The 25,939-nt window shown below is 51.6% G+C and overlaps 1 protein-coding gene across 1 annotated transcript in view; it reads right to left on the bottom strand.

Moving 5' to 3' along the window:
* Nucleotides 1-18,685, bottom strand: part of LOC125954591 (protein scabrous) — a 48,560-nt gene extending 29,875 nt beyond the window's left edge. Inside the window, exons 1-2 of the mRNA XM_049685035.1 lie at nucleotides 18,292-18,685; nucleotides 10,197-10,569 (exon numbers count right to left, since the gene is read on the bottom strand). Of these exons, the coding sequence (XP_049540992.1) occupies nucleotides 10,197-10,569; nucleotides 18,292-18,644 (726 nt within the window). The 5' untranslated portion in view covers nucleotides 18,645-18,685. The remainder of the gene's footprint in view (nucleotides 1-10,196; nucleotides 10,570-18,291) is intronic.
* Between the last annotated feature and the right edge of the window lie 7,254 nt (nucleotides 18,686-25,939).

Here is a 25,939-nt window from a genome sequence, read left to right as displayed (position 1 = left end):
TTCGTCTTCGTGTTGGTCGCAATTGGGCAGCAATTATGGTGGCCCTAAAATCATGATGCTCCCCCTTTAATTTTGTGGGTCCCTCAATAAATCACGAATCCGATTTATAACCGTAATTTTACGACCGAGCCTGATGACTAGGCCAGCAATTCCGCTGATACGCCGCGATTCCCGACCCGCATTCGCTTCTCGGAATCTTTCAAAGCGTAGCGAAAACTGTTCCGGGGATTAATTACCTGATCGGGATTCGCTTACTTCCGCGGATAAGCTACCATCTCCATCTGCTGACTTTACTTCGTGGGCAGGACAAAAGGAGGCAAAAGGATGCAAGAAACAGAGCCGAGCAGCAGACAGCAGCTGCCGCCGCCGCCGATGGTCTCTATCCGCTGGTTTAAAATTAGATTTCCACAAAACCGAGACCAAGGGTTTAATGTGGAGCTTCTTTCGCGCGGAATTGATCGTCTGCTTGCTGTGTGCGCGTGTCAGTAAAAAAGCGCCTGTCTGCAGAAGGAATCGGGCACGTTTTTTTACGAGCTTTTAATCCACCAAACACACCTTTCGGAACACTTCGGAGAGGAGAGACTCGAGTGAGTGGTCCGGTTACAGTTTGCGGCCCGTTTGGTCGGCTCTTGGTCGTCGAAATCGAAAACCGATCGAATACCGTTTCGAATCTTCCGCATTGGAAAAGGAAGAAACGGGGAAAAAAAGGACAAAACACATTTTCAAATTGTAATTCCACCTCGCCTCAGTCCAATACTGCAGACGGGCGCATCGGCGGTGGCAAAAACAGCAGCTGCGGTGCGGTTCGCTGCGTCTCGCGCGATACGATCTCGCACCGCCATGGCCCAGAGCACACGGGCGGCCCCTGGGAGGAAGAAGGTTTGTTGTTTTCGTTGGATTATTTTTTCTTCCGACTTCCTTCTTCCTATGCTGCCTCTGTCTAGGTTTGCAGCGTTTTCTAATGTTACTGCGGAATCCATTTGCCTTCCTCTCGTTCGTTCTTTTCGGTCACATTCGGATAGCGGATAGTAAGCAACAGCACCAGCACCAGCAGCAGTGATGGCGGCCACCGGCGCGATTGAGCTGTTATTGAAAAAGGCGAGCGGAAAGCACACAACAATCGGAGCCCATCACCTGGCATCACCTGCCACTGGTATCCGGAGCAGCAGCAGCAGACCGCGCGAGAGTTCGCTGCAGACGAAGCGGTCAATAAATAAACCCATCGACCCTTGGTTGGCTGGCTGGCTGGCCGGCTGGCACTCGTAGTAGGCAGGTGGCAACGGAACGAGATTACAAAGAAGGGACGAGGAGCAGCAGCCGCAGCAGCAGCAACGAAGATAGAAAGGATAAGAGAAGAAAAAGGTTCGAAACCGAAAAAGGGAACCGAAGGAAGAGAAGGACGCAGGCAGTGGAGTAGAGAGTGTGGAATTGGAACTCGATTAGGATTTGAGAAATGTACCTGCCGCAGCTGCTTAGTGGCCAACGGCGACGGTGGAGAGTCCGACTCAGACACTGCGGCTATAGTCTCCCGGTCCCAGTAGGCTGGGGAAGCAAAACAACCAAAAACCCTGCACGAGAGACACACGACCCCGGGTCCAGGTCCGACACCCGATACGAGGAACTAGGACTACGGCCGGTGGATTGAAAAATGGCAGATTAAGCGGCAGGTGATATTTCATCCTTCGCCGAACCGCACACGACCGAACGGAACCGAACCGAACCCCATTCCCACCACTACCTAACCTCACTCTCGGCACGCACACCATTCCTGGGCAAACGCAGCGCTCCCGGGAGCGTTACAAATGTGAATACATTACCGTCCCTTACCGCTTACCCCTTGGTGGCAAGGTGGCGAAGGCGGTGGCGGTTTTTGTGGTATGTAAGCGTGTCACGCGTATGTACGTAAATCGGGTGAGTGATTTGATGAGGGCCTCTGCCGCTCTCTGCATTATTGACTTTCCGGTTGACCGAAACGCGACGCGAAAGGAAACTGGACCGGTGGTCAGGCAGGCAGTCCACGATACGCTGCATACATGATGGATGAAAAACGGTCGTACGGATCATTTTTATTCATTTCCACCTCCCGGGGCCTTCCCGGGAAATGCTGAGCCCGGGTTTGTCTAGCATGTTTTGCTGGTGGTGGTGATGGTTTTGTCTTTCTTTTTTCGTAACTGTCGTAACTGTAACCCGTAGTAGGCGTCGTGCACGATGGTGCTGTGCTGAGTGGCGGCAACAACAGGACTGGCGCTTGCGCTCACTACTATGAGCTTTGCGTGAGAAGTGAGTAATCGAGTTGACACTTCTTTCTGTCACCGATGATGAGGAGCCGTATTGTTACCTTCGTGGAAATACTGCTTCGTTCGCAGAACGCGTTCCTCTTAAATTCTTGGCATGGCAGGAGGGAAATCCGATTGCCAGCACCCGTTTGCCGCTAGGGTTGAAATGGGTTATTTCCGGACTTTGGACCACAGTAATTGATTCCCCATTCTTCCCCCCCACCGGGGAGTGAACAGCAGAAAAACAACCCTCAAGTTTGTCAGGGCCTGGGGACGATAACGAAGCCCCCGTTAGCCAATGGTCCTGCCATGCCAGCGTAAACCTTGCTTACCGGAATGACAAAACCGTTCACCCTTCCCCATCCTAGGGGACCCTCCGCTTCCGCTAGGGATGGATGTTTTGGTCGTTTCCGGTGAAGGATTTCCGCTCGTTTAACTTCCATTACCATTGCTCGCAGCAGCGTTCTGCTGATCGGGCCCCGTTGGTGACTAGCCGTGGCCAGCCGGGGACGGTTCTTCCCTAGAAGAAGGAGAAAAAAAAACTTCCCAGGAGACGGCGTCGTAGGTCGGAAATCAATTTGTGAAGACGTTGGACAGACTTTTCTGCGGAAGCCCCCGAGCGGCGCACCACCTCTAGCAATGGCTGGGCTCAGCGTCAGCAGCGACAGTGTCACAGTCTTGATGCCGGACCGCCTGCCTCTGCATCCTCTTTTTGAAATCGCAAAATGGTCTAATTGACTCACGGAGGCGCGCGCGCACACACACACACAGAGACAGACACAGGGACACACAGAAGGAATGGAATCAAAGCGCCACTAAGACAGCGCCAGCGTCTAAAGACGGCCCGGGCCCGGGAGCGTCCAATGATGCTGCCCGGGCTGGGCCGTCTTCTCTCCGTGGCTGACGTCAAGGGACCGAGGGCCGGGGATCCGATTTGCAGAAAAGCCCGGAAGCTGTACCCTCGGGAGACGCTTACCGTTGCTGGTGTCTTTGAAGACGCTTGAAGTCGGCGTCCTTCGTCGTGCGTCGCGTGTGGCGTCGTCAAGTGGCGCATCAAGGAGAGAAGAGGAACCAGCAAAGCGGGCGATCTGGCTGGTGGTGTACCCGCACCGTTCACGCACCGGACGTGGTAATTTCTGTGTTTCAGAAACGAAAACGTGTCGCTCCGACGACTACCCCGGAACACCGACTGCTCACCGCGCCGGAAACGCCGGAAGCACTCCGGGACCAGAACGACGACAACGGCGAGGCTGGCAAATTGTCGGCGGATTAGTTGGACCGACCTGAGAGGCCTGAGAGACCTGAGAGGAGAATGGAGAATTGTCACGCCGTCTCACGGCGCTGTCGTTGACTTGGTCACGGGCCCGCACCCGGGATTTGTTCCTCCTCGTTCTTCCCTATTTCATTCGCTTTTCCGCGTTTTTTCCCCATTATTTTTTGTTGTTATCGCGCCCTTGCTGATGCCGACTGATCCGTCAAACGTCAGAGCGATAGACCCCGAAGCAGATGCTCATTTAACGATCCAAGTAGGCGCCCGGCCCCAATTCGGTGTCACTTGATTTGAAACATCTTCTTTACAAAGAAATGTTCGGTCGTTAAAGAAGGTTCGGTATTTTCCCGTTCGCGTTCTTCATCGGTCTTTCTGTCACGTTGGTTGACGGTTGGAAAATTCATTTAATTCCGGGCTCCTTTTGAGTTCCTTTGAAGTGCTTTTTACAAGACCACCCGGGCAGGGGGGCGCATCTGTTGCGAGAATCATAATCATAATCCCGCCTAAAACAGGTCCAATCTGGTACCTCATTTGCGAGACAAATATTATGCTTCACAGCCTACGCCCGTGGCCTTCATCGCGAGCATCTCGCGCGCGACGAGTATTATTAACAATTGCCCGCGGAATCCCGCGGCGGACGTGGACGGTGCGGTCTCCTCAATTGGCATAATGTTGACACTTTGAGCACGGAGCAACATTCGTATATAATGTTTCGAGAGCGCCATTACGGGTGTCCGTGGGTTCTGGGGCGTCCTTCTAATGGACAAACCATGTACCGTGTCCGGGGCGGCCATGTTGCGCCACACCCGGAGAACTTGATTAGTCATAAAGTATGCGCTGTTGTTGTTGACCGACTGAGTTGCTTATGATTGAAGATCCTCCACTCACTTGTTGGGTCATCATTGCGGGGTGGTTTGACAGTTGAAATACGTCCATTCTTCAATGGCGCACACACACACCACCAGAACCGGCTTGATAAAGACATCACGCCCGGCCCGTGCCAAGCAGCTTATTGTGCGAGAATCTCGTCCACTGGCGAACGAGCGAACGATCCATAATCGGAATCATTACCATACTTAATGGTCCTGGGGAGGGAGTGAGAGCGTGATGGTTGGTCAGACAAATGAACCCGGTCCGGCCTCTAAACAAGTGCCGCTCGTTCGTCCAGGAGCAGATGTTGAGGTCGTCGAGGAGATGAAGTACCGGATGGACCGGATACTCCCGGGTGGTGGCGGTAGTGGTACGAGACAGAACGAGGCGCAGTTGTCGAGCATAAATCATCGTATCATCTGTTGCGATCGTGCTCGCCGTTCGTGTGTTGCTGCTTCGCGTCTTTTAGTGTCCGAGGAAAATGGTTTTCCCGTACGAGGTCCGCAAAAGTTTTCCTTTTCCCTTTAACGTTTCGCTTGCTTCTAGTGCTTCTAGTGCTTCTAGTGCTTCTATCGCTCACCATAAAACACCGGAAAAACTGGAAGGAAAATGTATGAAAATGGTTGAAATTGAAATTGAAGGAAAGGCTTCTCGCACGCACGCACACGAGCGCCACAAACCCATACGCCCCAAGCCTTCGGTGAACCTCGGCAATGGTTGACCGACCAGCAGCAGCAGCAGCAGCAGCAGCAACCGGACCGGTCAGGCGTAAAATGAACCCCCCGGACACAAGCACACGTACCACACGCGGTATACTTGTGCTCGACGGTCTGTGCTGACCGACCATCGACCGTCCGGACGACCACCGTCGAATGTCGGTGCGTCGTCCTCGTCGTTGTCGTTGTCGTCGTCGCATGGCATCGCCCCTCGGCGGTGGGAATGCGGGACTATAATTAAGGTAAATTTAATTTATGCTCCAATACATGCAACATTTATCAAACGCGGAACGTGGACGTGCGGACGACGACGACGGGTACCAGGTTGGAATACCGGTCGGTCCCCGGTCGGTTTGGGGCCAATCCTTTATTTCTGCCGCAACGCAAACGAACGCACCCAGCCCAGCACCTGGTGCCTGTATCCTGGTGGCGGTGTCAGACCTACCGGTGGCGTCAGGTGAACCGTGAAGAGGGGTCAGGATTTAATGTAAAGAGACCCGGGGCCCGGGCAACGAGACGGACAGCAGCAGCAGCAGCAACGACGACGACGACGATGATGATGATGACGGCGACGACGACGACGGTGTACACCGGCGTGACCGATGACCGTTGCTCGATGAGCTGGCAGCCGATGAAGAGGAGGGGGGAGGAGGGTAGCACTTTTAATGGAGCTCCATCCTCGCTACCCCTCCCCTTTGCACCCAATGGCCGCCCGACTTCATCACCCGTAGTCAGCGGGTTTTTATGAGTGATGAATGGTTTTTGGCTTGACCTCGGTCAAATCAACACTACCGGGCGATCCCTCGTCCAAGTCCGGGTCCGCCATGTCCGCTGGACCGTGGATATGGAAGCGGATGTATTTCACGAACCCGGACTTCCGGTCCCCGGACATGCCCCCGGTGCGCGCGAACGCCAAAAGGTGTGACCTATCCTGCCGTTCTGCTGGCCATCAGCAATCAACCGAATCACTTAATGGCCGGACGGGGTTCGCCGCAATGGGGTAGGAGCTGTGACATGGGGGGACGCGCGACGCGAACTAATGAGTTTATCAGATCGGAATGCAAGTAACTGGGTGGCACATGTGTGTGTGTGAGAGGGTTGGATGTTTCGTTCGGTGAGTTCGTCAGTTCCCATCGATTTATGCTGTTTAGGAACCCCCGGTTTTAGATAGCATGTCGTGATGAGAGGAATCGCGTTGAGTATTAGAGGAGGGAGGAATACATTAATTGCTTGCTTTTAAATGTCTGTAGAAATATTCGTTTAGATGGCAAACTACATTATCGGAGTTACAGTGGCAGTGATAACGGAATGGGAGCACCAAGTAGATCACCATTACATTGACTATATGAAGAATTCTTCTGACTGCTAGCTAACAAACTATGTAGATGATTTATTCTACCGAATTTCGTATCCTTTACACAGTGATCATTGCTATCATTTTTAATAGCAAGTGTAGAATACGGAAAACCTCTTCTGCAGTTATAAATGAAGTCTTGTGAATATTTAACAAACAATGAATGCTATAAAATCTGGAAAATTCGTGCAGTAAAGTTTGTTGTAAAGGAATGTTTTATGTGCTTTGGTGGTGAAAAATAATAATCCATGTAAGCAACAACATTGATGATTAGGTATACTACTATGTCGAAAAAGTGAGGTGGCACGGTGTCATGCTCGCGTTAAGAGATATCTTTCATTTTGTATTTTTATCGGTTTTCAGCACTGTTATTGACAACCATGACAAGTTTTACATCAAACTATTCACTAGTGTTGGAGATTCGTATTATTTTGTGAACTACTTAAAGCGAATTTTTCGCTTTTTCCCCATTTTGATTGTATTTAAACAAATAATTTGCATTAAAAACATTTTTTCTGCTGCGGATACACCAATGCGAATAGTACAAGAAGCCTTTGGTGACGATACTATAAAAAAATATTTACAGGTGTAGCAAGGCAAAGAGAGGAGGGTCAGAAACGTTTTGAAGAGGAAGAATCAAAGATTTGATGTTGGAAAACCGTCGATTAACAACAAGAGACTTTGCTGATGATATTGGCATATCAAACATATCCGCCAATTACATTTTAAAGAATGTTTTTCATCTCAAACGCGTCAACGCTCGATCACGATAATGCCCATCCACCCCACTGCGTTGGTATTCCGTGACTTTTTTGTCAAAATTTTCACTCAAATCGTTCCATGCGCCTGATTTGGTTACATGTGGCTTCTGGCTATTAGACTAGCCCAAAATTTCGTTCCGGGGACACTGTTTTGCCACGATACAGCAGATTCAAGCCGCTGCGTAAAAGGTGCTGAAGGCCATTCTAAAAGACGATTTTTCTACGTGTTTCGAAAACTGGAATCTTGGTCGGCATAAGTGCATTGTGTCTGGGGGTGATTACTTTGACCAAACAAATTGGTTTGGATTGGTTTGGAGAAATTAAAAAAAAAAATCTAATGTCACCTTATTTTTTGGACGCAGTAGTATAATAATTGTGTAATATTCTTTATACATTTCATCCAATTCCTTTACATTTCTCTTTCAATGTCTACTAAGTCACGTCACGTGTTCTTATCTTTTGAACGTTGCTACTACTTTGCTTTGTCTATAAGCCGTTGGTTTTCTTTGCATAGAGTACTTGATTATATTCTCAACAACTACTCGTTGACAAGGGCATCTCTTTTTTTCAAGCCCAGAGAGACTCTCCATAAGACAGGATAACGAGTGCATTACATCAAGTAAAGCCCATTGTCTCTCTGTCGAAAGTGCACTTAGCAAAGGTCATCCGTGTTATCAGATGATGCTTTTCCAACTCATCTATAGCTGGCTCCAGAATGTGCTGGCTGCATAATTCGAATGCTGTGCCTGCGCGTACTCCTAGCGCCTACACCGACAACCAAACCCTGCATCCGCACTGCTGGTGCTCACACCAACTGCAGGTAGACACGAAAAACAAAACCAAATCTAAGGACCTTATTTGTGAACGCTTTGGACGAAATCCTGTTTTGTTTTTTTGGCTTGACAAACAGGTCCCACGCCGCTGCCAAAGCCAAAATGTAAGACATTTCAATGACGCAAACAGCATGGCGGCAGACAGCAAGCAAGCAGGCAAGCACTAGACAGCAGACAGCAGCAGCAGCAGCGGGTACATTATTTTCTCCTGGGAGTAACGCAAAAGGACGATAAAACAAACAGTGAGTGTAAGGCGGGCGCCCACTCACCACCCACTGGCGGCGGCTAGCAAAGGGGAGATGATGATGATGATGATGGTGTTCGGCCAAGCAATTACCCTCCCGGGGCCGTAACGTCCCGCCACCTCGTCCTCGGACCACTTGGAACCACTCTCCAGTCTCCACTTGAGCGAGCAAAAGATTGAGACTTGAGCCCTATTAGTAGCAGCAGCAGCAGCAACCCAAATGCAGCCCATGCTCTGGGTGCTGCTTGGTGCTGGAGTGTTCCTCTTCATCTTCAGAGAGCTTCAAGTAAACAAACTCATCGCAAGCTTTTCATTTACTCCGCTGTGGGTGTTGTATGTCGATGGAAATCATGTTTTTCATTCAAACAGCACAGCACGCCACAGCACAGCTCACCGTAAGGAACCGTTTTCGTTTATGAATCACTCAACTCACTCCGGGGGTTTCCTTTCAATCTACAGTCCAAGCCACAGTCCAGACAGCAGGCGGCAATCCACAGCACACAGTGCTTAAAGTCGTCAGTGGCGGCCTATTTTTAACAAACAAACTGGTGTTGCTGGACTGAGTTCCGGAAGTTTTCCGTAAGGGGGTAATTTATGCGCAACTGCCCGGGACGATTCAAGCGTTAAACCCGGGAAGTGGAGAGGGCCAGAGGTGGTTATTCATTTTGTCATTACACAAGAGTGGCCTTGATCCTGTAAATAGCCCTCCCGGGTCCGTCCGTCCAGATCTAGCAGTATCAGTGTCGCTTCCCGGTTCAAGTTAAGCAGAAATCCAGGGATCACAACATCATCCACCGGTGGGTGAGAGGAGGTGAAGTGTGCTAAGCCACTCCGTGGTGTGCCGGTTGGATGAGTTTTAATAAACACTTTCCACCTCAAACTTCGTCCTCCGACGACAAGGACGAACGAAGACGTACGCTCAAAGGTGCTCCTGGAATAAAGCGTGTCAAGGTTCTGCATGTTACATGGTTCCGGGGAAGGTCCTGCGTATGTTGAGCGAAACTTTTGCGCGCCAGTCAGGACAGGCCCTGGAGAAGCCTGGAGACTAGAACCCACGCACCTTTCTGGCTCTCAGGATCTCGGGGTTTCAGGTAATCCGACACCCACGGAACTGGCGCGAGTGTTACATTTAACGCCGCCGAGCACCTTTGGAGCGTAAACATGACACGGCACGACGCCGTGTTCCGTCCCTGTACGCTTGTACGCAAATAAGGTAATTCAAAACCACCAACCGGCATCAGGCGGCCCCGGGGGCAACATAGTTTGTTTGCCATAATCATAGGCTCACTTCTCACTTCTCACTTTTGGCCTTTCGTGGCGCGCGCGTCAGTCGCGGGTATTGCTCGCGCCCCTTTGGTAAACAATAGGCCGACCGGGCGTTTATGGCGTTGACGCATGTCAGCCTGAGAGTAACCCCCGTGACCCCTTCCCTCCCGTGGCGTCCCGTGGCGTGGTGTAAATGATCTCTTACCCGCTGCGAGCACAGCAGCATGGAAGGAACATGAAGTTCGCTGTGCGGTGCGCATTTGTTCGCGCATTTTTATGAGTTCACCTGCTCCCCGTCCCTCACAAGACGTTGTCCTGGCACACCTGCAGCATAAATAAATTCCTCCCTCACCCACTCGCTGGGTCAGAAGGCCATAGGACTAAACCCGCGATAAAGCTGCTCCTGTAGATGCGCCTTTCAAGGACCCCGAGGGCCAAGATGGTCGCTTCTTGATAGAAGATGTAAGCGCCGCCCGGGAGAGAGATAAATTTGCGCTGACACGCGCACCCCAACCCCACCCCCAACCACCCCCAGGTTGCCAGAAGGTCAGAAGAATGATAAGCAGCAGCACCTGGTTGGTATTGGGGTTATGGCAAGAGACTTACCTTATTGTTGGCTTCATGGTGGTGCTGGTGGTGGTGCTGTTGCAGGTTCAGACTGTGCCTTAGATCATCCGCACTCTGGACCGCTTCCTCCTGCAGTTCGCGCACCAACACTTCCGTCTTTTCCTGGCGCGAACGGAGCGCTTCGACCTCGAGCCGCACACCGGCGAGTTCGCTCCGCAGGGCACCGAGATCCTCGAGCAGCTGGTTACGGAACTGGGCCTCCTTCGAGGGTCCCCCGCTACCACCGCCCACCGTTTGCTGCAGTTCGGCCAGCTCCGATCGAAGCTCGGCCATTGACTGCGACAACCACTGGACCGTTAGCCGTTCCTTGCTCGCCCCCGAACCATGCGCGCTGAGTCCGTTAACGTCCGCCCTGGAAAACAAAACAGAGAGAGAGCGAATGAGTGTGTGTGTGTGTGTGTGTGTTAGAATGTTGAAGGCGGAAACGCTTGGAATCGGAATTAATTTTCAACCAACGTTTCCGGCCGGAAACGGAGCAGCAGCGTGAATCGGAAGTTCCCTATGGATTGTGTTTGAAGGCGCCAGTGGCGGCGGCGGCACGAGTGTCGATCCTTATCTGTTTTCGCGCTCGCAGAAATGAAACGGTTCAGCTAGACGGTGAAGCAAAAGCTGAGAATGAAAAAGAATTTTTGCTGAAATTTTTGAGAAATGAGCTATTCTCGGTTTGAACATGAGTAATTCTTCGCTCGCGCTGCCGCTTGGAGCGCTGTCTAACGATTCCAAAGGATATTTTTTCTTAGCAACCACGACTGTTGCCAACACGCCAAAAACGCCTACTGCATTGTTTTCACAGGTAGTTTGCAGGTAGCTCAATTCTCTAGTCCCCATTCTCTCCTTTCTACACGAGCGAAAAAAATGCTCGCTCCGGATTTGTATGGATTTGCAGTTCTCGCTTTTCTCATTCTCTTTTCTCATTCTCAGCTTTCTCTTTGCCGTCTAGGTGCAGTGTAACCTAGCTCAACTTGTGTGTGTGTGTGTGTGTGTGTTCGAACGAAAGAGAGAGCTACTTGAATATTCCCATTTCCTTGGACTGGCTTATCCGCATCACACATCAAGCCCTCCGGCCGGAGGGGGCGGAGTGGCTTCATGATTCACCAACAAGTGGATCTGGCACCTGGTACACCCTCTAAGGGGGTCCAAGACATAACCGCGACGACGCTGACTGATCGCGGCCATGTTTTACTGTCCTCCTCTCAGGCGGTGGCAGGTAATTTCCATTCCGTCTCAGGTCAGATCCTGGCACCGCGATAGTGTCACTCGAACGACGCTGGAAAATTGGTGGCAGCAAAATGGCCGCTCAATGGCCCAAAAAGGGGTAGCAACCCCCGTTTCACGATCTGCTTTCCGCCTAATGGAAGGGTCATTAAGCGAAGGGGAAGCGGAACGAGAAAGCTCCTCCCAGGCACACACACACACATTCAGACGCCCGTGTGTGTGTGCCGAAGACACTAACCCCAAAAACCGACAGCACCCTTTAATGCGTTTAACTTGAGCCTCGAGTCTCGACGTTCTAGTTGATGTGAGACGATGTTTGTGTGTGTGTGGCCGGTGCGTCTGTGCCGGTGTGCTGGAGAAGGATAAACAACGGCCAGTAACATCCGGAAAAGACGGAATCGTTTGACTTCTGGTAGGTGGTGGTGGGTGGTAGACCGGTTAGCTTGGGTGGGAAAACATGATGGAAAACATCGCAATCACGCGCCACGTGATTCCAGCAACAACGGTCGGTGTGAAAGGTGATACGCGTCTCCTCTGTTGCGTCCCTTCGCGACATGAGGTCGACGAGCAGCACCACCACCACCAAAAGCCTAATGTGTTTATCAAGACATACCGAATGGGGAGTGGGGAATGGGGACCGTCGTCGCCAGGAAGCCATACAAGGAACTACCACCTGCACTCGGGTCCAAGGCACCTTCTTCACGGCTTAGACGATAAGCGAAGGGAACGCCGAAGGGTAGAGACCGTCCAGCCAGCCAGCCAGCGGGATGATAAAGGAAAAGGCTTTGCTTACTTGCCCCTTTTTGACCTTTTGCTCGGTATCGTATCGTTTTTGGACCGGTGGGACGATGACGGCGATGACGATGACGACCTCCATGGCGTGTTATCGATCGCCCGTACGCCGTGCTGAGGACCACTATCAGAGATTGCTGACGCATCACGCCTCCATGTCCTCTGTTGACGATCGGTCTTGTAAGACGCTACATTCCACATTACATTTGGGGAAAAAAAAGGAAAAGGAAAAAGGACCAGGAATCCCTTTTTCCATCCCCAACAATTACCACCAACAAGAAGACACACGGCACATTCGGAGACGATACAAAGGACAAGGACAAGGAGGGGTTAAATGGGGCGTGCAACCGACACACTCTCAAACACGGATCGACCGTCAGGAATCCGGAACGGAAGATGCGGTGGTGCTTGCGGAAGCTAATTCGATCATAAAACATCGCCAGCAACGCCAGAGGGTGGTGGTGCTTGTGTAATCTGGAGCAGGATTTAGGGATCCTCCAACCATTGGGGTTGGATTGGGTTTTGGCCTTTGCACCTGGCCTGGCCCGGTCTGGCTGGCTTTTGGGGTCTGATGATGCGCTCGATGATGCCAAAGATGCTCCACACGTGACGTGCTCAGGACGTCGCCGTGACGCCGCCAGGGAATTACGTACCGGTCTTAGTTGACGGACGGAAGGACGGAGTTGATGGTCACTGATATGATCCCGACGGTTGACGGTGCGCCAAAGGATGCCACGTGACGATGTGCGACGCTCAGGCGCTCAGGCATATAATACGTGAAATTATGGTTTCTCTCTCCCTCCCTCGCTTCATTTCTCTCTCTCTCTCTCTCTCTCTCTCTCTCTCTCTCTCTCTCTCTCTCTCTCTTTTCAGTAGGATTTTTATTAAAAGCCCTGCAACCACCCGGAGCATCAGGGATGACGTCTGCTATCCCCGGGATGCTATTACGTTTATTACGCAGCATCGCAGTAGAGCACACCCTTGGTCACCGATGCTGCTTGTCTCTTCGTGGATCCTTCTTCTTCGTGCCATCCGCTCGAGGCGTTTATTGATGTCAGCGATGCTCCAGCGAGGGGTCGAGAAAGCATCAAACACTTTTTGACAGGACGCAGGACACAGGACAGGACGACGATCCAAGATGGCCACCTCGATGGCACATCATGGTTGATGAGTTAATTAAAATGCAAAGCATTTGCGGCGCGGAAATTCAGCTGAAGGCCAACGCACAACGGGCTAGCCAGGTTCCTTTGTGTCCTTTTGACCTCGGTCCTGGTTGCGGGGCTTTAAAAATGGCGAACGCATCCCCCTTTCCCCTTTCGCAGTCCAATTAATATCCCTTCCAAGTGGCCAAGTGACTCCACGGTGAATGCACGGTGTGCTGATGTGTCGATCCTGGAGTGACGGCGCCATGCTCATGCACGCTCTCGTTCACACACACACGTAGATACGTGGCATCGGTATCCCTCACGGGACAAAGCCATTCCGCAAACCAGAGGCTGAACGAGAACGAAGGTGCCAAACCATCGAAGCATAAAGGGCGCGATTGTTTCTCGTCACAAAAAGCAAAAGGACACGCGCGCACGGAGAGCAGATTCCATCCGGATGCGAAAGCCTGGACCTGGTCCTAGCAAGCCAGCAATCGATCATGCTTCACGACGAGCCTGCCAGAGAGTCCAGCATTAGGGGCTCTGAACAGAATCAGCGCAAGAGAGAGAGAGAGAGCGAGCGCGCGAGAATTCCCGTTGGAAAGGTGCGGATCCCATCCAGCTCAAGCCGTCAAGGTGGCTTAAAACCTCGTTACTCCGGTCTCGGTGCGGCCAAGTACCATTTACTCTGGCCCACCCCCCTCGAGGGCTTCCCTGGAAAAGGACATTCGAGGCAGCAGCAGCAGGAGCAGCAGCAGGAGAAGCGAAAAAAGCGAAAGCAAAAGTGCGCGTCACCGGTCACAGGACACTTTCACCGCGGGAACACGCGAATGCGAAAGCGACTGTTCGTGCTCGCCGTCACCACGCACACCATTCGCGGGCTGCTAAGATTGGTCGTTAGAGAGCTGATTGGCAAACGAACTGGCACGGGGGGGACACGCCATACACCGGGCAGTGTACACGTTTGATGCGACTTCTTTCGTGAGCGAGAGCATAAAACATAGCGCACAATCGGGCGAGGGAGGGAGGGAGGGAGGTCCGGAATGGAATGACAGGGAGAGCTTCCCCTTTCCCCACCACGGCTTGGGGGTCTACGAAGCCACAACCACGAGCAGCGCGCCTTTTTTGAGGCCGGGAATCCTTTTCGGGGCGCCTTTGACGCTGCGCTGTAGGGCTTCCGCTTCGAGGGAATGCGCGACCATCCCCTCCGGACCTAGACCAGGTGCCAGGGGCCCGCTCTCTCTCTCTCTTTCTCGCTCTCTTTCGATCGGTCGTCAACGCCGACATGTAGTCGGAAAATAGTCGGGAAGGAAAAGGTAGCAAATGCTGGCAGGTGAATGATAAATGTATTCGCATGTCAGCAGTCATGGTTTCGGGAATCGGCCAAAGGGGGAGGTGGGCGGACGGCTGGTGTGGGTGTTAAAGTCGAATGTCGCTTCAACCTAGACGATAGGCGACAGATTTACGATATTGGGGTTGCTGGAATGCTTTGTTTAATGCGTGCCATTCGAGGACGGCGACGGCTGGACGACGACGAGAGGCACAGTGGCACCAACCTGTGGACAAGATGGATTGTTGCTGGAATGGGCAGCATCATTCAAATGGCACGAGGGCAACTCAACCACCCCCGGACCGCTCACCAAGATTCTTTTGAACAACTTCATTCGCAAGCACGATAAAAGCTAAAGAGAGAAAACGCGAACTGAATGACGTCGGAATCGCGTTCTGCATTCCGCATTCCATAGCGAATTCTCCCTCCCCCTGGGTTGATGGACTCGATGGAAATTGAAATCCCATTTTCTATTCCGGGACTCCGCTGCAGTCGATAAACATGCTGCTGGCCGATTTGATGATGTGCCTTGGCTTGAAAGTGGAACAGACCTTATGATGGTATCAAAGGGCAAGAAGGAACGAGGATGAATCAAATATGAACGAGAATTTTATTTTAGCAAACTTTTTTTTAAAGTTTAAACGCATCAAAGATATGCTTTTATCTTTCTACATAATCTTCTGATTCTGAAACACATTTTTCCTCAACGGATAGACAGCTTTTTCAATAATTGCTCGTAGAAAGATGTTGGTCGTGTTTGCAGCCAATTGCGCAAATAAGGTTTCATCCTCAGCATCATCGTTGAATCTTTTGTCTCTCAAAATTTTCTTGAGAGAGTTAAAACACATGAAAGTCATAGGATCATAGGTCAGGACTGTAAGGAGAGTCTTCCAATTTTTCCTACCTCAGTTGCTCATTTTTTCCCTAGTAATGGCTGCAAGTGTATGTGAACGAGCATTTTCACAGAGAAGAACCACTTCTATTATTAATATGTCCCATCTTTTGCGGTGATATGCAAGTCGGACCTCACATTAACACACATTAAAAAAAAACATTAAAAGAATCAGTCGCATTAATTGGCCTGTAGTGATACGACGTCTGGCATTTTCAATCAGCCGGCTAAAGGATCTAATGTTGTTTGCTCTAAGGCTGGTGCAAGGTCTTGCGGTTTTGGCTCTCATTTTCAACACGATAACGACCAACCAAGATTTTTTTAAGTTATGCAAATACTCTGGCTTGCAACAAAGTATCTTCCCGTCGATCTGCACAAGATTTCGCTCCGTTTTACGCTTATTACGATGAGAAACTTGATTATAATATGTTGCGCAAATTACGAAAGTACCTCAAGCTCAGGAATCGTTACTGTGGACACTGGGAGAGTTAACGAGGTGATCCAGGTCGCGCTTTTCCTATTCCTGACAAACCAACCAAACAACAAAAAAAGCGGGAACGTTCCATCTTCATTGTTGTGACCGTAGGACGAAAAGTCTCGTTTATATTCGATTCAACCTCGTACATGGCCGGAGCGTATCAATTTTGTTGCCGTTACCCTTTCCTGGACTCCTGGAACCTAGTTTTCGAAATTGCCATGTCCAAACCATCAAGTTCAAGTTCAAGTGACGGTTTGACCTCACGGACCGCATGCTCCCCGTGTGTCTCTCGATGCGTGCTGGCATCGGTATCGGCCTTCGATTCGAACGAACCTTACGATCGCCAGGCGGCCGGTATCGGTACGGTACGGTATGGTTCCGTGGTGCTGTTCTTCTTAATCCCGCGTGACAAACAACCTTCACCGGCAATCGGTAATCGGGAATTCCGGTACCTCACTCCAGCGACACGTGTTTCTACAAGCGGCGGCCGCTTGTAGTCCCTCCGCCCAAGCTGTTGGCATAAATCCGGAAACAATTGCTACCACACACAGCATCGGAACCATTTGCGTTTTATCGTTCGGCCTAGCAACGGACCAGGCCCCGATCAGAAGTTTAATACCAGCTTATCGGTCGGTCAGTCAGTCGGTTGGCCGTTCAGACCGTCTCCTCACACTCTCTCTTGCTTCGTTGAATCTATTGTGTGCGCGTGCGAGAGTTAAGGAGTGGAGAAGTTGTTGCGAGTTGCTGTCCTGGCCAGAACATTCCCGGGGCACCGCGATACCGGGCAATTTGTTTCTAATGGATATAAATGTAGCATCGATTAGACGAGGTTCGATTGCCGTTTTTGTTGCCGCGAACGCGCTGGATATCCTGGAGAGTGCCGTGTATAGCCTCGTCCTTTGTATGGCCGTTTCGTATGGCGCACTTTGGCCAATTCATTGCAATTCATCGTCATTCAACAGCAACAGCTACTGGACCACTCTCTCTGCCGCTTTCTCGCTCTGGGTATGACTGTTCCAGACATTCGCTTCGTTCCGGGTTGAGCAAAGAACCCGAAACCATCTCCATTCTTCGGTTTGGGGATGATTCGGACCCTGGATCGAACGATGACCCAAAGGCTGGACTGGGCCCTAGTCCGGTAGCAAGTTGTTCGGAAAATACTTTCTCATTAATCAAATGGAAACAGGGGATCGTAACCTTCATCAAAGGATACGCTGCGGTATCATTTGGGTAGGAGGTTACAGTCAGCCAGGTATCTGGTGGCCACTTTTGGGGGGGGGGTGGTGGGGAAGTCCTGGCCTGGCAAAAGGGAGATTAGTGGCCGAGTGACTAGCGAAACCATTAATTAGCGTCCTGGCGGTGATGGGATGTTGTACTTTGTAATTTTGTGTTTTTGTGCGTTTGGAACGATCAAACGAATGAAGAGCCGGATGGCCAGTGGTTGCACGCCTTGTAGGGGGAGGTAAGGTCAGCACAAGGTCATCGGGATCAAGTCGAGACTCGAGCAACGTTTCGTATGATTCTGATTCTGACTTTCGTTTCTCTTCGCCCCTCAAAAAAAGGGTCTTAAAATCTGTCTGCTTGACCTAACGGAGGGCTTGACCTTTACATGCTCCACCGGACATGCTCCACCGGGTTCCTTTCTCCACTCTCTCCCTTTTCTCTCCATCCCTCAGCGAGTTCATTTATCAAAATACACAAATAGTAGTGGGGGTTCCGAAATGGTGGAGTCGAGCGAGCGAGCGAGGGGAGTGTTTACGCCTCGTTGGACCACACCGCTGGTCCGGATGAGCATTAATTGATTGACTCGCCGCAGGGCGCACGAGAGGGTACCTCCGTGTGGCACCTGGCCTTCTGCGATCCAATTAGAAAACATTTAATTTAATCCAATTCCGGGGGGAGGAGGAGAGCGTTGATTCGAGTGGTGCGCACCGGTTTCTGGCCTCACAAGATGGCTACCCCGCCTCCTAAGATCCTGACAAAACTTCCCTCGGTTGCTCCCGTGCTTCCGGTTTGCGGTGGTACTCTCGGAACCGGCAAACCGGCGCACCAGCCATCCAGCGCCCGGATGCTAATTAGACTCTCCGGTGTTGTTGTTCGTTCCGTTCGATTCCGCGGAATCAAGCGGCGTGCTCGCGGTTTTTGGTGTGCTCGCGCCACGCCGATGTGTATCCGGTTCCGGTTCCGGTTTCGGGCGCGCGCGCCCCGGCCGTTCCCCTTACCTTAGCTGATCGAGCTCCTCGCGGATCTGGCCATCGGTGAGTTCGGCCGCGTTCTTGCGCACGTACTTCTTGAGGCTTCCCTCGAGCATCTTGTAGTCCTCGCGCCGCTGATAGGTGAGCGCGTTCAGCTGCTTCGCCAGCAACCGCACCTGCTCGTCGACGCTCAGCATCTCGAAGGCCCGGTCGCTGCTTGAGTCTGTCGCCGTCTCTGTCGCCGCCCCACTGTCAGCCGGCAGTGCGGCAGTGGTATGTGTGATAAGTGACAGTAGCGCCACCAGGGCGAAGGTTACGTGCACCGCTCGATCGCACATTTTATCGAATTCGTACATCGCGTTGCTTTCCGCTTTTCGCATTCAAATACGCTCACGCGAGAGATTCGCGATAATTTCCGTGGACAAGCAAAAAAAAAAAAAACGCCACAAAATGTAACACAAACACGGCACAGATCCCGTACAGACAGAGAGACAAGCAGACACTAGTATAAGCACTACGGGATCGGAATAACCCTGCAGCGAACGTCGCACGAACGTAGCACTTCCTACTGCTCGCCTACTGAAATCGGTTTTCCAGGAAAAGCGGGATTAGCGCAACCACCTGCAGCAGCACTGCTGCACACCGACAACTATACACACACACACGGACACACGGATACTGGGGCACACGTACGCACCAGCAACACCACGACTAGCACTCACAGAGAGCACGGTTGCTGCATCGTTGCACCGGTTGGTGGTTTGTTGTTTTCCTTTTTGCTTTTCGATTTCACCTCACAACCACTCCCGCCGGGACACACCACTACTCCGCAGCCTGCTAGATCCACCAACGGCGTAGCGACCGACCGACCGGTCGTTGGATTTTATGCTCGCGCGCGCACACACTACTCTATCTATGGCGTTCAGCTATCGCCCTGCAGGTAGACTGTATCTGGTCGCTGCCTGGAAAATGCTAGGTGCGAGAATATGGTTTTGGGATCGTGAGAAGCCTTTTAGAGGAGCGTCCTGGGCAACCGACACATCCTGTGCCCCGTTCCTGCTCCTCCTCCCTCCAGTTACGTAGCTAATTTCCTTCCCCAACCTTCCCGGAGGCTCGTGTGGTTCTACTTCGTTCGTTTCCGGTTTTTGCCAGCCACAGCAGCAGCAGCAGCCCAACGCTTCATGCTGATGGTTTGTTCTTATCGTGCCACAATTTCCTCCCTTTTCTCTCACTCTCTCTCTCCCTCTCTGAGTTGTGGTGGGCACCAGCTTCACGTGCCCTTTATTTATGATGCGAAAAGCAGCAAACAGTGCAATAAAATCAACAGCATCGCAGCGCGAGCGCAAACCGTGGCAGACAAGGCACGGTAGCTTCTTCTTCTTCTTCTTTTCCTACTCCTCGTCCTCCTCGCTTGGTGGCACACTTAGTACGGCAATGAGGGAAGGATACCCGGCACCAGGGATTGGGTGCAATTTGGGTGCGAAGCGTTGGTATCGTTGGCAGCACACGTTACTGCTGTTGCTGGTGGGTTCCGCCCAACCGTGGCCGTGGAATTCACGAAACCAGAAGCCTCGGTAGTGAGGTACGGAGGGGACAAAAATACAAACACACACACACATGGGAGCAAGCAGACAGCGCGATGAAAGGATTGCAATGAAATTAAAATAATAACATGCCAACATGGTGCGATCGCAGCATACTGCGTGGTGCGTCGCGATGGTTTCCGCGGGTTCGCGCGAGCTTTACTGGGATTGTCGGAGTGCAAGGCCGAAGTGGCCTTGATAATTTCCCTCCTCCCTCATTCCTTTTTGGGTATGGAATGGCCAGCAAATTATGTTTTCGACGCACAATTGGATCCTCGTTTTGCTTTCTTTTCTGTCTTTCGCTCGATTTTACTGTTTTTTCATCGCGCTCATCATCATAGCGAGAGAGAGCAAGAGAGGAAGCAATTGACATGTTGTCGCAGGCTACGCGATTGTCAAAAAGTGGGTGCCAGTGCCAGTGCGGCGCCAATTCCTCGCACAAGCATAAACAACAACAAAAAAAAACTAGCGCATACCAACATAAAACAGCGACAAATGTGTTGGAAAATAAAGGATGGAAGGTGGGTCGCGCAATGCTCAGCGGGAGTTTTGGCGATAAATTTTCAATTAACATCGACAGCAAGCGTTGCTGTTGTTGTAGAGATTTTCCCTTCTTGCATCTCTTGCCACCTACCTCCCATTAAGGGCTTGTCGCTTGTATGTATCTTGATTTATGCCTCCGGGCCGGTGGGAGGGTGAATACGTGCACAAAAAGGCTGATTAGCGTTCCGGATGAAGTGCACATCGATAAACTATCGTTACCACACTTAAACGAATGGCGACCGGAGCGATCGAGCCGATTCCGAGCACGAAACAGTGCAAGTGACTTCAACCGATCAAATGTGAAGCGACGAACCTGATCCCCGCCACGCGACCCGAAGCAAAACGGGAACAAACAGGCAACAACTTCCATAAATTAGTTCAACAGTTGTGTTCCAGCCGGTACGCGCACACACACACACACACGCGCGCGTGGGAGTCTATCTACTTCTTACTTAGTGAGGAAAAAAGGAAAACTTTGTCCGCGTTAACTTTTCCCGCCTCCGTGCGTGTGTGTGTGTGTCTGTGTGTGGTGAGGATTAGTGTGGTGAGGATGTCACGGTACTGGCGCCACGCTACTACCTATCGCTGTAGCGCGTGCCATGTGTGTGTGTGTGTGTGTTTGTTCATTGACTTTGTTGTCGCTTTTCCTGGCGTCCCTGCTGCCACCTGCAAGCCTGCAGCTGGCTTATGGTTCTCGTGGTGTCGTCTACGTTGCTCGATGGTTGACTGGCGAGCGAACGACATCTCCACCTTCAACTCAGACACCAAGCCCGGGCGGGGGGAGGCACTAATTCCCAGCTGACAGGTATTGCGTCTTCAGCCGACCTTTGCTGCTGCTGCTGCTCCTGCTGGTGGTGGTGGCCGCTTGCTAGTTCCAACCGGGAAAGTTCTCAAACGCTCTCTCGCACCCCGTCTCGATATCTGGGCCCCGGCACTTAGTTTTACAAAACTCGATTGATAAATATTTAATTTACACCACCGGGCGCGTCTCTTGCCCTTGCCCAATACCACACCGCCACGCAACACTTTTCAACATGGGTTTTCCGTGAAAAACCCCCATTTCCCGGAAAACCCCCCGGAATTTTACGCGGTTTGTTTGGTTTCACTCACGGCTCCACCAGCACGAGCTTCTTATGTCCTCGCTGTAAGTAAGAAAAGTCCAGTTCTTCGCAAGTTCACGCTATCGAACTTACTTTTCTATTAGTTTTCCATCGAAAAACTTGACGCGAAACACCGCACCGCAAACGTTCTCGTAATACCTTCACTTCGCACTTCACTGATACAACACAAGAACAGAACAGAACCAGGGACACACTTTTGGGATTTCTTGTCCGTCACGACGCTTCTGAGGGACCGCTGCACGTTCGCTCGCGACGAGATGTTATCCTGTTTACCGGCGCGTTCGGAATGAACTGGCATGAACGGCTTGCTGCAGCTTTTATAAGCTTTCGCCGCCCGGCACTCAATGCCGTCGTACGCGACTCTCGCTCTCTATCTCTTATGCTTCTCTTATGCTGCTCCAGCTGCAGAGACCACGCGGCCACGGGTCGTCCCTGCTGGTTTTATTTCATGCCGGGCTCGCGCGAGCTTCTACTCGAGAGAGAGAGAGAGTGAACGCTGGTGCGAGAGATAGAGAGAGAATCTTCCCGGTCTGTGAGCAGCAGCAGGTGATGCAGCTGCGAATGAACCACAACAGTGAGTGGAGTACTATAGCTAGTGTCCTGCTGCGGCATCACGAGAAGATATAGCGCGAGAATCGCAAAGCAGCGTGCACAGCGTTTTACTCGCGTTTCAACCTGCACGTGGACATGCCAGCCAGCCAGCCAGCCCGCTATTGTTGCTGGTTATTGGTTGCTGGTGCTGCCGTTGGTGGATTTATTGTACCTCGTAAATAATCAGAAACGATAAAGATGATCGCTTTGAATCGAATTTGAATACAATGCCAAAGCGAAAGCGTTTAAAATAAAATATCATTTGTCCAGCGGAGAGGAGACAATTGGTTCGTTTTTTTTTCTTCTGCGATTGGCCTTCGATGGATTGCGATTTAAATGGTCTAATGCTTCGACATATCCGCGGTGTTCCCTAATTGTTTACAGCGTGCAATTAACGCTAACAGCTTGGTAGCACTGTTAAAGGGAAATCCCTCATTTATCACTTTTCCGGACAACCGATCGAAATCGAAATGCGTGCTTCTTGCGTGGTGCGTGCCTCTGTTCTGTAACAAGATCCGTACAAGAGCCGTACAATGGACGCTCCGCAAAATGAAGGGTGCATTTTGTAGTGCATGGGCCGTGGTGGAGCGCATTTTAGTCAAACCACCCTTTGCTCCTTCGATGTCCTTCGAGTGACAGTGTTCCAAAGAGGTAGCCAAACTGCAAGCTAAGCCTGCACCACCACGAGCAGCAGTCCTTTTGAGCACGTTGGTGCGTGCACGGTTATGGGTAAGGCAAAATCCCCTTTGGCAGGACTCTGGCTTGGTTTGACTATAGACTACAGCGTTCGTGGGGTTTGTTCTCTCCCTCGAATTAATTTACAGCACGTTCACCGGTGTGCTCCAGTCGCTCTCTCTCTCCACTGGCACTGGCACTGGCTGGCAGGCTGACTGACTGACATGACACCAGTACGCAGTGAAAGGGTCCGCGCGGAACGCAGGACCTAACGTAGCCTGCTACGTTGGGGTGCATGAAGCGCGAAAAGAGAGAAAAGAAAAAAACGTTGCACGAAGGAAAATCAACCCTCGGATAGCTGCGATGTCAGCGTTGCCAAGTGCTGTGTGTGTGTGTGTGCGCGTACCCGCAGGTGTAGCATGTAAATGGAGCTACCCTAGGCGGTGTTCCCGAGGGGTTCTGTCTGGGCCTTTCGGTCCGTGAAGAGTCCGACCCCTTTCTCAAGCCGGAGCCGAGTTGCTTGCTCGCGTTTTTTCACGAAGAGCGCGACACGCGACACACACATACACAGACACAAACATCACCGGCCGGAGCAGCACGCAAAGATGGTGCTGCTTGACGTTCGACCCTTTGCTCAAGTTGACGGGCTTCCGCCGAGTTGTAGTGTCCTTGTAGTGCCCACGGCTTCAAACACAGCAGTAGCAGCAGCGCCACCACCACCATCAAGCATCGCGGACCACTCAGACACCCTGTGCCTGAGCCTGCGGCTCGCTTCAACAGCAACATAATGGTGGCTTGCGGGGTCCCATAATGCCTTGGGAGAAGGAGTCGGGTGTTTGCTTATTAGTTGTCTCGCAAGGGTTTTCGCTCCGGTCTCCTGTTTTCCGGAGTTTTTTTTCTTTTATTCCGGTCCTCACCGCGGTGAGTTCACTTGTAATTACCGCACCATCCCGCTCAAACAACAACAACACACAATGTTGTTGTGCAAATCAACTTACTTGCGGCCCGAGTGGCGCGAACGCGGTGAGCGCGGAAAAAATAGAATTAATAATCCACCCAGATACGCCCGAAGTGGTGCGCCGGAAGGAGAGAAGTAGTAGAAGGCAGCAGCACATCTGCTAGCAGAAGACGCATCACAGCTTGAACAACAAACGCGGCACGTTCAACATATGTTTCGCGTCCTTCTAACATCTGGCTTCCGTCGATACCACCGTCGTCTGTTGGATCGTTCGTTGCATCGTCGCCCGCTTTGCATCGATTGCTGATGGGATACGTTCGGGCAGCAAGGCAATGCGTTCCGGAATGCGGTCCCGGCGCCCGGGATGTGTAAGCATGCCGCACAACATGCCCCAGCCACTTGCGGGCGATGCCATTGTGTTCGATTTGCGGAATGATGCGATTGCGAGCAGCTCGGTATTCTAATTCCTTTTTTCCTCAACTCTTTACACACACACCGCACCGCACGATTGACGGAGGAAAGGATAAAAGAAGGAAGAAAGGAGAGCAACTCACATTCCTGCGCCAGGAAATGGTTTCAAGAGGAACGCGAAGGCGGAACAACATCCTGTTCTTCGCAAGAACAGATCGCGTACCGCCGACGACACCAAAGAGTGTGTGTGTGTGTGACCGGTGAAGAGGGTGACTGGTGCTTCCGGGAAAACCTAATTCGGCGAATAATTTTAATCATTCTTTTCCAATTCTGCTTTGAGCGGCGAACGAAGCGAAGCGAGGTTGAGGCTCGCTGCTCAAGTGTCGCTCGCTGTCAGAGGTCCGCCAGCAGATGGTGTTCCCGGTGTTCAGCCCCATTCAAGGAGCGATCAAAAGCGAAATACGAGGCCACGCGACCAATCCTTTGCTGTCTGCTGGCTGCTGGCGCACGCATCACCGATCATGTTCGGTTCCGTGTTCCTTTGAGGGGATCCCTAGCGCTGCGCCTTCTATTGAGAGTGCTGCTTGCGGCTCGGCGACGCTTATTGCGTCTTGTTGTTGTCGTTGGCCTGTTAGCGAGGAGAAAAATGACTCCACAGAGAGAGGGAGACGATCCTTTCCACCTAAAGGGAAGCCACCTTGTGCGAGAAGTCAGTTCTGTTCGATGGATTCGCTCAATTAGACATCAATAATGATTCAAGCACAGCATGTGCAGCGTTCGAGGACCACCAACCGAGCTGGATGGCACATGATGGAAAGTGAAAAACAAACTCAACACACACACACAAATTGCAAACTAATGCAGCCAACCCCAAGGCGGATGACACTACTCCTGGGGAGCAGAATCGGTAGCGAAACCGGTCCCCCGTTTGGCAGCCGGTGCCTGGTGCGCCAGTCAGCAGCAGCAGCACAAGGAGCAGCTTGAGGCATGAGAGCGAGAAAGAGAGAGAGAGAGAAGGAAAAAAAGGAACTTCGCACATCAGCAGCACCGAGGGGGAGACCATCATAACCATTAAAATTAAAACCGAAAGCCCAAGGCAAACTCGCAGCATAAGGAACTCGAAAGCAACTCGAAAGCAAACAGCAGCAGCAACAGCAACAGCAGCAGCGATCGAAGCATCGAACATCTGTCACCCAGCGAGCTGCGAGAGCCGATGATTGCCTGGCCCCGCCGGTCGGGTCGATGTGGTCAGTCGGGCCGTTTATGCTGGCCAAACCGTGTTTTTTTATGTCTTTCTTGCCCTTCCCTGTGTGTGTGTCTCTCTCTCTCTCTCTCGTTTTTTGCAGGAGATGCGCGCGACTCCTTTCGTTCGCAAGCATCGAAACGAGGAGACCATATCATAAGAGCCCATAAAAGTGGAGCTGCTGCCTCCCCACCGTTCGACACTCGAGATGGTGTTTCGAGCCGGCTGCTACCGACCATTTGATGCGAAATTGATGCACCAAACGGCCACACGAGGAAGGACCTCAACGCTGGGACACCGAGAGACAGACAGAGAGAGAGACGTTGAAGTGATTATTAACGAGGGGTGTTTGGTGCTTCTTTTTCTGTTTGCGCTTTTGCTGTTGTTGCTGTTGGTTCGATTTGATTACCGTCCTGGCACCACCTGGCCGGTCTGGCCAGGACCTGAACTTGACAATGTTTGGTTTGAAACGCGTCCTTTTCGCCGCCGGGCCAGTGTTTGCGCACAACGCCACAGTCCAGGCTTGTTTTTAGCTGTTAAAGTTTGTTTG

Source organism: Anopheles darlingi, chromosome 3 (genome assembly GCF_943734745.1).
Source record: "Anopheles darlingi chromosome 3, idAnoDarlMG_H_01, whole genome shotgun sequence".
NCBI lineage: Eukaryota > Metazoa > Arthropoda > Insecta > Diptera > Culicidae > Anopheles > Anopheles darlingi.
The sequence above is the reverse complement of the archived record's forward strand: the minus strand, read 5'-3'. Positions and strand labels throughout refer to the sequence as shown.